Source organism: Python bivittatus, unplaced genomic scaffold, assembly GCF_059951505.1.
Source record: "Python bivittatus isolate LINGU-HERP-01145 unplaced genomic scaffold, Pbiv_v1 ctg000690_np1212, whole genome shotgun sequence".
In the NCBI taxonomy this organism is placed as follows: Eukaryota; Metazoa; Chordata; class Lepidosauria; order Squamata; family Pythonidae; genus Python; species Python bivittatus.
The window spans coordinates 7,826,084-7,838,636 of record NW_028277096.1 but is presented as its reverse complement, the minus strand read 5'-3'; the positions used below and the strand labels follow the sequence as shown (position 1 = coordinate 7,838,636).

The window sequence follows — 12,553 nt, the reverse complement described above, 5'->3', positions numbered from 1 at the left end:
TGTTTCCTGTGGTTCATCCCCATGAAGCTGCTTTTAGAGGTGCTTCAGCCTGATCTTTTTTTGAGGGTGACTCTCCAGAAAAACCCACTTGAGTCTAATAGTAGGATCCTTATCGAATCTTGAGTTGATTCTATATATTGTCAAATCCAAGCAGTACAAGACTCCTTGATTTAATCATGGATTTAATACATGCGCTTCTTAAATCAGTTTCAACCAAATTCTCATTGACAGAACTCTGGAAATAATTATTTCTGGAGGATTTAAGCATTTCACACAAGAATGCCTTGGTCCTTCATAAAGGGACAATTTCCAGGCCAGGAAGGTTAAACTGGTTTTATGCTGGCTTTCAAAACGTTTCATGTTAGCCTGAATTAACTTAAACCCCTAATTAATGGCTAATATGCTGCTTTTTTAAAGGCTCCTGTTTGGATGAAAACCCTTGAAGCAGATCTGTTTGATAATCTGCAACAGTCCTTTTCACCGTGTCTGCTAAATGTGATTGAGAATACCATGCCCAGTGCAGCAACAGAAGACTCTTTTCCAACCCATCCCCTGGTTGTCAGTAACATGGGAACAGGACACCGGAAGAACATTAAGGTAACTGGCTTTGAATTTCGTTTTCTGTACTTCATGTCACCCTGTACCTTTTCCTTGGATGATGTGTGTATATCTGGATGAGATATTTATACAAGAATTGACTCTCAAGTTAGGCCCATTGATTTGGGCTTCTACTTCTCTAGCAGCCAGCAGATGCTTTGCGATACTTGTGAGCTGGGTACAAGGTCTAGTTGTTCCCTTGTTCCTCATCTTCAGTAGGCCACTGAATTTGGAGGTACCATTCAGCTCCTGGATCCAACTGATAGTTCTACTCCCTATCAGATTGTCTGTTTATTTATCAGTATCACATCCACCTCATCTGATGTTGACTCTAATCATTTTTTTTCATCTAATATGTGCTTTCCCTAAGAAAAATTCAAGAATAATTAGTACTTCCAAAACAAGTACAAAAGGGAAAAGGCTGACTCAATATGATAGTTACATATTTAAGTTCCATATAACGTCAGACTTTTTTTCTCTCTTCTTCCTTTACAACTCATTTTTGAACACTGTATTTGCCTAATGAAGAGATTTCAAAGCTTGCACATTTTTGATTTTTGAAGTTGGCCTAATATGAATTTTTAATTTGATAAATTCATTATGTACCACTGGGGCTACCTTCTATCTCTGTGAGCTACTGGATGAGGGGAGAGCACATAATTCCATGGAGAGAGAGAGAATGCCCTCTTCAAATACCAGCCAAGCCTGTTGTACGTGAATACTTTTAGTGGCCCATTATACAACTGTGGTTTAGAAATGGTTGCTTCACGTTTTGGCTGTAGGAAGTGGTGAAAGATTCCATTTTACTCCAGTTCTAATGTCAATATTGGAGTCCTTATTCCAGAGTTTTGCCCTTTTTTGCAACGTGTCATGTTTTTTCCTGTACCTTTAAAATGTTTCAATGCCTCTGCTCTAAGCTATGTAGTCCATTTGCCTTTGTAAACGGAAATATCTTTCTTCTACTTTCTTTGGGGCTTCCTAGGTTCAACAACACAAAACAGATGTGATCTATATCTGAAGTACTTTAAACGGAATGAGCAGGGTTCTCGAGTTATCCATCTAAAGATTTCTAAAGACTATTTTCAGATTCTGGAACAAGTGCAGTTGCTGCTTGAAGCATAAGAATGGAAATATTCCTTTTTAATTCCTCGGAAGCGGTGCTCATATTCTGATACAGAAACAGGTAATACTAGCTGACCAGGGATCTAGGTTTGCAAGTCTAATACATCTTAATATTTAACATATCACCCTGAAAGTAACTGAGGATTTCAATTATATTAACTGAGGATTTGTCATACCAATTTATGTGTGTAAGAAGAATCTTAAGAAATTCAAACCGATCTATTACCATATGTTCCCAAAGCCAGAAATCCTGTTAAGTTACTTGGGAGTAAGAACTGAGTTGCATAGTCACTTAAGAACTATGAACAAGTTGTGGTAAAATTTCATTAAAAGCAATTGGATTATATCGCAATTAACTAGATTGTACATTTCGAATTTTTCATAAAAGTGGAAATGTAAGTTTATGATCATAAATATTTTTATTTTTATAAAGTATTCTGCAACTATTATTTTCATGTTTTTTTTTAAGTGAGTGACCTGGATTAAAGGACAAATTCAAAATGCCCAAATCTGTTTATTAAAAACAGACTCAATAGGTATGTTGTACATGTCCTCAAGCTAAAACAGTTTGTGTTTATTTCACAAAGGCCTTTTGCCGAAAATAGAGCCTAATCCTATTCATGTAGGCTCAAAAGTAAACATGTTCTTCTGGTGTATACAGAACTGCAGCCAGTTTTAATTAATACAATAGAAGTTCCCTCTGAGAAAACAAACTTAGAACTGTGCTGTTATTTAACTTGTATCTCATCCTGTAATGAACGAGGGTTTTTTTTTTTACAAACAAACAAAAAAGTTTGGAACAAGAAATAAGTAAAGGTAACAATAAGCTTATTTTAATGTCAGTATCTAAATAAAAAGCCTGTGTTTTACATTTCTTAAAATTCAAAGCAACATAATCTTTCATCAGAATTCTTATTCTCTTTCTGCGAGAAATGAAATGGCAGAAAAATCAGCCAATTAACAAGGCTAGAAATAGGTTTGGTTTCCCTTACAAGCCAGCCTAAACAGAAGACTGCTGCTGGAGCTTTCTTGGCACTGGTGTTCTTCAATTACTTGGTTCCAGTTTGTATTACAACTGGCGGTTCCCAATCACAGTTGGCTCATATTCTTTTTTCTGTTACAGCAACCATGCTTCCCTGCAATATTGTGCACATACAAGGTTCAAATGGCTAGATAGAAAACTAGCCATCTGATATTCAACAGAGCTGCCATTTCTACTGTGTAAGCTTGTACAGTAGTACCTGACCCAGGAGAATAACACCAACTTCTGAACAGAATGCATTTGATACATACTTTGTGAGCTGTCCCATTGAAATGGCACCTGGCCACCACTTTTTCAGTTCATCCTCTGTTCCTCAGGTCAGGTGGCAGGAGGGTTATCTTACGTTAGCAGGTGTCAAGCAGCTTTAGAGTATCATTTTTACCCCGACGCTCAGAACTACAGCATTGTGGTTATATTTTTAGTGTCACTTAAAAAAAACAAAAGAATTAGGTACTGGAAGTCAATTTCTGAATTGTGGAGGTAACGGGGAATAGTGATGACACTGGAAAAAAGGTTGGTGCCAGAATCAGTTTTTTTTTTTTTAAAGAGAAAACATTTGTCCCCATTGCTTAGTTTCTCATATTCTGCTTAATGAAGTTAGAAGTCAGCTGCAGAACTGAGTTAGGTCCTACAATGAGGACTAAAACAGCCTTTATCAATTCTCTGGATTGGTAGATATCTACTCCAGCATCCATAGTCAAGACCATGCTGGCTAGAAAATTCTAGAGATTGCAAACACTGAGGCCACTCAGGCTGGAAAAGGTGGACTAAATATATGGATGAAACAGTAAGGCTTCCATGAATTTGGGCCAATTGCTACTTGATGGGGAGCCAAGGAATTATGAGGTTCTGGAAGAGCACGCTGTAGTTTGCTGCTCATCTATAGGATCAGGGGAAATACAACTCAAAGATGATCCTGCTATAATATCTGGCACAGATCTTTTTAAAGTCTTCTCTCTCCCCCACCACTGGCCAACATACAGTGGAGCCACCAAGAAACGTAACTTCATGTATCCATGGCACAAAAGAGCGAGGCTAAGGAAATCAGACTGCTTATCACCAGAAAAAAGTCTAGAGGAAGAGCAGTAAAGTTTATTTGTATAAAGACAAACTTAGTGAGTAACAGACCGTGAAGTTCTTGTTAGTCATGTAGTTGAAGAATTAGTCACTGACACAAAACTACTGAGCCTTGTGGGCTGGGGATTAGGATGATAGCTGGAAGGTGCTTATTCTTAAAAAAAAAAAAAAAAAAAGGGTCCTGGACAGACATCATGGAAGTATCCCCTCACCTATGCTTTGGTATCTTCCTCAGTGTATTAACAACAGCTTTTAGGCTGTAATTGTTTAAGTTACATTCATTAGAGAACTCGTTTGTAAAATCTAAGAATTTCCAAACTTAAGTCTGACATTCTACAATAGAAATGATTGTGATGTTGTACATCAATATTTATATGACATATGGCAACTTTAAAGTTCTCACTCAGTGTCTGAGAAAGTAAAAAGTGCAGCTTTCCTCAAAGAATTCTCATACAGTTTGCACTATGAATTCCAAGCATTATAAGGAAATGACAAACATCAGGCAATACTTCTTTTGTTTTTCTTGATAGCACCCCTATTAGTTTACTCATAGGAAATCAAAGTCACCCTAGAGTTTTGTGTTGACAATGAACTGATCTGTTCTTTTGGCTTACTCCTAAATATTAAATTAGTATAACAAATAATAACAAAAAAAGCCTAATATATCACTGGAGCCAAAGTAGTTCTTTTACCTGAATTAAAATGTTTAATAAATATTTTCTAGATTAAGTTATTGTAAAAAAATTTTTTCAAAATAAACTATCTGAACAACTTCTGGTTTTAGTGTCAGTATTTTTATACTTTCACCTGAATGGGATCAAACTCAAGAACAAATTCCAAGACTGACTCTGGAAGGATGGCCATTAAACTCTTCTCGCCTGTAAATCACAATCCACAGAATCGTGCTATTCTACAATTAGGACAATATTATATTTGTGCAGTCACTTCATACAAAGCAACCAATGGCTGTTTATCTCTTAGTTTACAAATCTTGCTGGTAAAACCAGACACTACTGTGCTTGTTTGAGGAAACCTCAGCTACTAGCTCATGCTGCTAATTCTTGAAGACTGCAGCCAGTTCCTTCCTTGAAGCCCCTTGCTTTTAAGGAAGGTCATTTTGGCACTTGACATAAAACTCTCATTTTGCAGTTATACTCAAAACAACCAAAGCAGAAGTAAACTTAGTGTAAAATCCCTCAATTATCAGATAATCTAAGGGCTAGATGTGTTTATAAGGTACCTTCAATTGATACCACCCACCAAAATTTGGGGAAGGGGCAGAGGACTAGTAATAATTATATAAAACCTCAAACTGAAAAAAGCAAAGGTCAATCCACAATGAGGCAACTCTAGGATGCCTTTTAATACATCTTTGCGAAGTGGTAGCAACAGGCACCCAATTATTCCAGGCGTTCATCACCTTCTTCCACATCTTTTAGGCTGAGAACTTCAAGGGTTCCTTTGCCTTTGGTTTCACACCTGATCAATTCATCAATCTCCCGGAAGCAGCCTGGATCCACAAGGCACACCTGCAACATTAGCACTACATGAGACTGGAAAGGCCACATCTTACAAAGAACTGCCTTGGTGAATAAGACCAAGGTGGACCCAGCATCTTTCTTCCCAAAATAAGTACAGGTAGTCCTCAACTTATGATGGCAATTGGGACCAGAATTTCCATCGCTAAGTGATGCAGTCGTAAACATGTCCCGGTTGGATCGTTAACTGAATCACATGGTCATTAGGCGAGGCAACATCCTGCGAGCTTCCCACAACCAAGTCCCAGGTGGCTTGCAAGCAGGCCAGCTGCCGAGTGGGGGACGGCACGAAGAAGTGTGCAAGGCTGCGAGAGAGGCTTGGGAATGGTGTGCAGGGGTGTAAGAGGGTGTAAGGGAGGCACGGCAAGGCTTGGGGGATGTGAGAGAGGCATGGCGAAGCTTGGGGAGGGTGCACAGGGGTGCACAAGTGGTAGGGGAGGCTCGGGGAGGGTGCACGAGGGTGCCCAAGTGGCGGGGAGGTGCGGAGAGGCTTGGGGAGGGTGAATGGGGGTGCGCAAGGGAGGCGTGGCAAGGGTCAGGGAGGGTGCGAGGGAGGTGGTGAGGCTCAGGGAGGATGCACAGGTGGAGGAAACCCCGTGACTTGTGACCTTCCCTGCCAACTTCCCCATTGACTTCTGGGGAAGCTGGCAGGGCAGGTCACAAATGGTGATCACGTGATCACAGGGCACTGCAACTGGTTGTAAATGCAAGCCAGTTGCCAAGCGCCCAGATTGCGACCACATGACCATGGGGGTGCTGGGATGGCCTGAACTCTGAAGACTGGTCATAACCACCATTTGTTCAGCACCATCATAACTTTGAACAGTTGCTGAACGAATGGTCATAAATTGAGGACTACCTGTAGCTAGATGCTTCCAAGAATGAAGGTATGAAAGTGATAGCCATCCCTCTATTTATTCCCATTACCTCCCTGACCACCCCTCTACTATTTACTCTCACTACTACAGGAGTTCAGTGACATTTGGCTCTCGTGGGTCAAAAACATAATATATGGTGATGTGGTAGCAAGTTGTACAGGTAGTCCTCACTTAGTGACAGTTTGCAATTACAATGGTGATGAAAAAATAACTTTGCGACTAATCCTCACATTTACGACCTTTGTAGGTCTGTAAAGCAAAGGAAAGGTGAAGTAAGATCATAAGCACAGTCAGTTTCCTTTAGTGTCATTTGCTTAATGACTGAGTTGCTGGTCCCAACAGTGGTTGCTAAATGAGGACTACTTGCATATTATACAAATTTCCTTTATTTTGAATTTGTTGCTAATTAGTCTCATGATGTCACTCCACGTTTTTGCAATGTGGGGCATAGAGCATCTCTCACTGCTTTCACCATTCCATGGCTAATTTCATAAAGTTGTTGTGCCCCCTGCTAGTTTCTGAACTACAGATAACCAAATCTTTAATCACAAAAAAATGTTATAATTCCTTGTGTATTTTGATTTGCCCCTTTTAGAACTTTTACCAGCTTCAAGGTATTTTTTTAAATAGAGTAGAGAAAAGAAACAACACTAAATAGGACTGGAATGTCTATATATTACACTTCTACCCAATTATAGTAAAAACCCAAAGACTGCAATTCATTGTAGGTCCCCAGAGATCTCAGTATGTGCAGAAGCTTTGCCAAATTCTCTTGGGTTGTTTGAATTAGAAGAAAAGGAAATGTTGATGGGTCACAATGGGATCTTTGAAGCATCCCAATCATTTGCTGTGTTCTTAAACGTTCATGTATCAAATTGCCTTATGGTTGCAATCATAGGATGCATTTGAAAACATTGCCTGCAAGAACCACTGAGGATTCCTTCATGAGCAATCACGTGAATGATTGGCACTATAAATATCAGTCCCTGTGTCTGCTCTCCAACACTCTGACCATAAACTTTCTTGTATAAAACTAAAGATACTAGCTCTTTTTCCTAAACAGAAAGACTGTGGAAAGAACACTCTGCTGCTTACAATTTCCAGCTGTTCGTCAAAATCCTCACTTTCGATTACTTTGATCAGTGGTTTCAATTTCTCCTTCAATCTCTTGCCTTCTTTCCGAGGCAGGAGGAAGCGTAGCCTCATGTGTGCCCGCTCAATCTGCATAGTCTCCTTCAGTTGCTTGATGACTTCCAAAGCCTACAGAGGAATCCAAACCAAAGCACTGATTTTTATATTTTTATCCTGCCCTCCTTGAAAAAAACCTGGAAAACCTGGGCCTCTTCACTTCTGGTTCAATACTTTTAACAGCCATATATGACATTTGTTCTGCTAAGCACATTTTTATACCCAAGAATAAGCAGCAGGGCAATCTTCCATCCTTTCAAAACAGAACTGGTGGGAAGACCTCTTGCTTTCTCTGAAGAAGAGCTGTACTGCAAGCATGAGAAAGAGTGGGGCAGGGCAAACTCGTTATTTCTTTAATAGATTAATACAGCACCTATACATTGCTATAATTCATTTTATATGAGACAGGCAAGCAAGCCACAGCATTTTGGATCACCTGGATAATCTTCAAGGAATAATGCCCTTGAAGATCATCCAGAAACTTTCTATATGAGACAGGCAAGCAAGCCACAGCATTTTTGGATCACCTGAAGTTTCTGGATAATCTTCAAGGAATAATGCCCTTGAAGATCATCCAGAAACTTCAGGTGATCCAAAATGCTGTGGCTTGCTTGCTTACTTGGCAGTCTTGGTACTGCCACATTACACCATTGCTACTGGAGTTGCACTGGTTTCCAGTTTTTTTCCAAGTGAAATTCATAGCGCTGGACATTCTCTATAAAGCTCTATATGGCCTGGAGCCTACGTATAAGAAGAGACTGCTTAGATTCTGCCTAGTGAAACCAGATGACCAGGGAGTACCTGCTGAAGATCCCCTCCATGAGATGGGGGGCATTCTCTGTGTGAGTTCCCCTCCTTTGTACCGTCTTGACTCCTGAGGCAAAAGTGGACTCTACTCTTATGGCCTTCTAAAAGTTAATGAGAACTTGGGTTTTTTGAAAGAAATTTGGAGGTTGAATTATTGGTAGAATCATTAGTGCCAAAATGTTACTTTATTTCATATTATTTTGTTCATCAAGTTGTAGGAGAATAATTTTAGATAATGCCTCTCCATATGAGTCCACTCAGCCCTAATCCCTAACATGAGACAGGCAAAACAATTTGGAAACAGATAATGGTCTATTTTGCAATGATTTCAACTTTATGAAACTCTCTTCCCAGTGAAATCCAAAGAGGCTTAACCTACTGTATTGACAGCTGTATCTGACAAAGGATAGGAACACACTGATTTGATTTTCAGATATTACAGGACTATTACTGTTTTCAGTGCAATTCTCTCCACTGTATTTAAATGAGTTTATTTCCTTGTAAGCTTGTATAGGAGTAAAGCCTTAGTTTGCATGATGGAGATGTTAATATTTTCCAAAATTAGTAATGCCTTCAGGATTATAAAATGTGAGACAGTTTGAAAATATTCAGTCATACAATGATTGGCACTGTATTGCATTAAAAACAGACATTGCAAGAAATTCTGCAAAATGCAATACCCAACTAATGTTACCAGTCTACTACTGATTTAAGCATCCTTCAGGCATCTGCAGTTAATAAACAGAAGAAAAGAGAAGCAACTTTTAACAAATCATCTTGCCTGTTTACCTGGTGGCAAGTCAGGTCAACCCAGATGATCAGGTGCTCTTGGTTACTTCAAATTAATATAGGGAAAAGCTACAGTATCTTTGCATGCCTACAACCTGTAGGCACAAAGTGGCCTCCTACAGAGATAATTTTTTACCTGTTGCTTGGTACTTTTCCCAGGCTTGACTGAATAATGTATATCCTTCATAGCTCTTTCAATAAGAATGACTGTGTAGGGCCTCTTGGTTTCTGGGTTCACACATTTGTCTGCAACAATGGTTGCAATGTCACGAAACATCTGCTCCAGCTGAGTGTGGCGCTCTTTATCAGAGACCTGCAATTCCCCTTTGGCTAGGATCTGAAAGAAAGAAAAGTTTATTTGGACTTGGGCTTTTTCAAATTCAGATGGTGCTTCATGCACCATCATCAGAACTCTGATTCAGCTTTCTAGACTGTTTATGAACCCTAGAATGGCTATCTTAAAGAATCTCTGTAAATTACAAGCAAAGATAATGACTCCCTCATATCAAGTTTGACCCTTGGTTATTACATGGATATGTCCATATAGTTTTGGGGGACAATAATGTAAAAGAGGCTTGTCATCTTTCAGGATTTTGTCTTTCCAGTCTATGCTACAACCTGGGAGTTCCTGATACTCTCCCATCCAAGTAGTAAGCCATTCTTACCCTGTCAAGTTTTTGGGATGATCCAAGGTTGGCTAAGCATTGCCACTAGCTATAACTGTAAAGTGAGTATTGCTTGTTAACCATCATATCAACAAGGCTATGTTTACAAGAGCTGGGTCTCAAAAGCTCATAGAACTAAATATCTCAAGGGAGGGAAATAAACAGTCATGTAATGAAGTGACACACATTAGTTCAATGGAAGACTGAATCTTTAAATCAGAGCATAAACTGTATATTATTTTAACCTTCCCACAGAATAAGCAATATGGGATGAAGCCATGAAAGAAAATAAATTTTGCTTGAATTCCATTTTTAAAATATTTAAAAGAGAGCCAGTGTGGTACAGCATTGGATTAGGACTGAAGACCCAGACCCAGGACTGAAGACCCAAAAGTCCACTTTTAGCCATAAAAGCTCCCTGGCTGATTTTGGGCCAGACTTTATATTTCAGCCCAACTCACCTTAAATAGCTCAGCAATCTCAAGAACCCTAAACACTGACCCCAAGCTGATCTAAACACATAAAAGGATTACATTTCTACTATCCATTCTTTCTGATATACTGAATTGCTTTAAAAAAGAATCTGAAAAAAGAAGAAAATATATCATTTTTGCACATTTTCAATACCTACTGTTTTGCAGATTTCAGTCTGATCATCTGTGGCGAAAGCTTTGATGAGGTCTTCCTTCTTTGCCACTTGACCTTTGGAGACATTCACAAACACTGTATGTGTCTGCAGTACTTCATCAAGGTCCTTTTCGCTAGAAAATTAATTTTATTTGTTAAACACATTCTAAAGTGATAATTAATGCATGCAAACAACCAGGACAATATATTTGGATAATCTTGTTTAAACAGTGTTGACTACTGCTATTTAAAACTGCCTTTGATTCTATTACTATGGCAGGGGAATCAAATTTTCTGGAAGGCCTGAAGACATGGTTTTGTCAGGGGGCCTGATATGGAGCTAATCAAATGGTTAGTCTGAGTGTGTTTGTTGCCACCAGGGGTGTGGGGGTGCAATTTATTGGTTTTTGTATTATGGGTTTTAATTCTGTAAGCCACGCGGAGTTGGGCGCTAAATTTAATAAACAAACAAACAACACTGGCTACATCTCATAAGCAGAATACTGTAGTAATTGGAAAATTCTATCTCAACTGGCAACAACATAGTATCAAGCAACAAGCTTGTAATTTGGTTAAGCAGAAATACACAAATGATTAGGAAATATCTAAATCACCTAAACACATCCATTAAAGAAAGCAATACTAGTCCAAAGGCAAAGTCTTGGTACTGGTTGCCACTTTCCAGGCCCAACTCAAAGTGCAGTTATTTCCTTTAAAACCACTGGAATATATCAGACAATGTCTTGTCAAAACCAGCTCTGCCCATCAAGGAGAACCTGTTGAGAATTCTCCCCCTGGAAGAAGTGCAGGAGGGATGGACTAGATATTACAAGGCAATAAATACATTGCACACTTGCTCAGATTTATCTTTTTTGGCTTGCAACGCAAACAGGGGAATAGAAATTTAAATAACTTAAACATAAAAGTTTGCATCATTCTTTGCTTTGGAATGAGTTCCATATCATAAAGTAAACAAGCAGGAAGTTTTGATTTGCTATGCAGCACAAGTGACTGGAACCTGTGGTATTTTCACCACTTACTGACAAACAGGAGGCAGCGTATGACCAGTTTCCTGCTTGCTGGCAAATAGGAAATAGCCCAGGAATACATACAGTAAATTCCACCCATCCCCGAATGAGGGGGGTTCATGGAATCTCTAGCTTGAGGTCATGATATGTAACATTGTCTCTAGTCTGACAGCTCAAAATAAGGAAGGCATATATTCATCGCTTAGTGACGGAAATCTGTTAAAGATGACTCCACTTAGTGGAACTGGAGCAGCACTTGGTCAGTGCCAGAAGCTATTTCTGGACCCAGTTACAGAGAAGAAACAGGATATAAATTTACCCCAGGCTTTATAGGCTTTTTTCTCACGAGTGAGATGGGCAGCTATATAAATTGAAATAAATAATTTTTAACCTTATTTATTAAATTTATATGCTGCCCATCTCCCCAGAGGGTAACTATTATTTATTTATTAGTTATTGGTTTTATATTACTTACACACTTCTGACCTATTTGCTTATTCTTTATCATACTAATCTGGTGTTTATGTTGCTCCAAGAACTTTGGGTAATAGACAATATTTAAATAAATAAGATGAACGCAGAAGTGTAAATGCTACAGGTGATTTGTAACAAGCATCTGAACCACACAGTTCAGAGTTTAAGCCCTACAATTTGCACGTGCTTAAAAGTAAAAGTTTTAAGCCCTGTTGCTAACTTAGGAGCTGCAAAACGGAAAAATTCAACCCTAGATTGATAGACTGATTTTTTTAAGGCTAGTCTTGCACTCTGGGTAAGCTCGAGAACACTTTGGCTTTCTCAAATGTCAGTGGATCCGACGGGATTTTTCTGTTCATCTCCCTGAGGCCCAAGTCCCACTCACGCGCCGCTCCGCCAGCCCATGACTTTGTTCCGGTAACAGGCGATCTCAAAGCGTTTCCCCGCCCGCCGGATCCGCACGACGGCCACATTGGTCAGGCGAATCTGGTTAGTCGGCGTGAAGATCGCCATGACAGCGGCGAAGCAGCCCCGCTCGCGGTTCGTCGACTAGGTCAGTCCCGTCCCCGCCGCCGATGGACGCAAACGCAAACCAACAGGGGAGCCTCTTCCGCCGCTTCGTTGTGACGACACACGTGCCAAAATCTCGCGAGAATGTGGTCTCCAGGAGGGAGGATCCGTTTTCAAAATCATTCGGGTGGGAAACCAAACCTGAGGATTA

General features: G+C 39.6%; 2 protein-coding genes across 2 annotated transcripts in view; one reads left to right on the top strand and one right to left on the bottom strand.

Moving 5' to 3' along the window:
* The window catches only part of LOC103067236 (merlin-like), a 33,094-nt gene extending 29,068 nt beyond the window's left edge, over window positions 1–4,026 (top strand). Inside the window, exons 17-18 of the mRNA XM_007429692.4 lie at window positions 418–597; window positions 1,580–4,026. Of these exons, the coding sequence (XP_007429754.1) occupies window positions 418–597; window positions 1,580–1,615 (216 nt within the window). The 3' untranslated portion in view covers window positions 1,616–4,026. The remainder of the gene's footprint in view (window positions 1–417; window positions 598–1,579) is intronic.
* On the bottom strand, window positions 3,998–12,460 carry SBDS (SBDS ribosome maturation factor). Its single transcript, XM_015888344.3, has 5 exons — window positions 12,218–12,460; window positions 10,335–10,464; window positions 9,175–9,375; window positions 7,350–7,514; window positions 3,998–5,367 (listed from the first exon to the last, which is right to left on the bottom strand). Exons 1-5 carry the CDS (start codon window positions 12,343–12,345, stop codon window positions 5,239–5,241), a joined length of 753 nt encoding a protein of 250 aa, XP_015743830.1. The 5' UTR covers window positions 12,346–12,460; the 3' UTR covers window positions 3,998–5,238.
* Window positions 12,461–12,553: the final 93 nt, after the last annotated feature.

Bases quoted from the DNA above. Each gene is read 5' to 3' on its own strand.
- SBDS (XM_015888344.3), bottom strand. From the start codon at position 12,345: ATGGCGATCTTCACGCCGACTAACCAGATTCGCCTGACCAATGTGGCC. The intron at 7,515-9,174 runs GTAAAAAATTAT...ATTCCTCTGTAG, and splicing joins GGAAAAGTACCAAGCAACAG to GCTTTGGAAGTCATCAAGCA. The intron at 5,368-7,349 runs GTAAGCAGCAGA...CTAATGTTGCAG, and splicing joins TTGACGAACAGCTGGAAATT to GTGTGCCTTGTGGATCCAGG.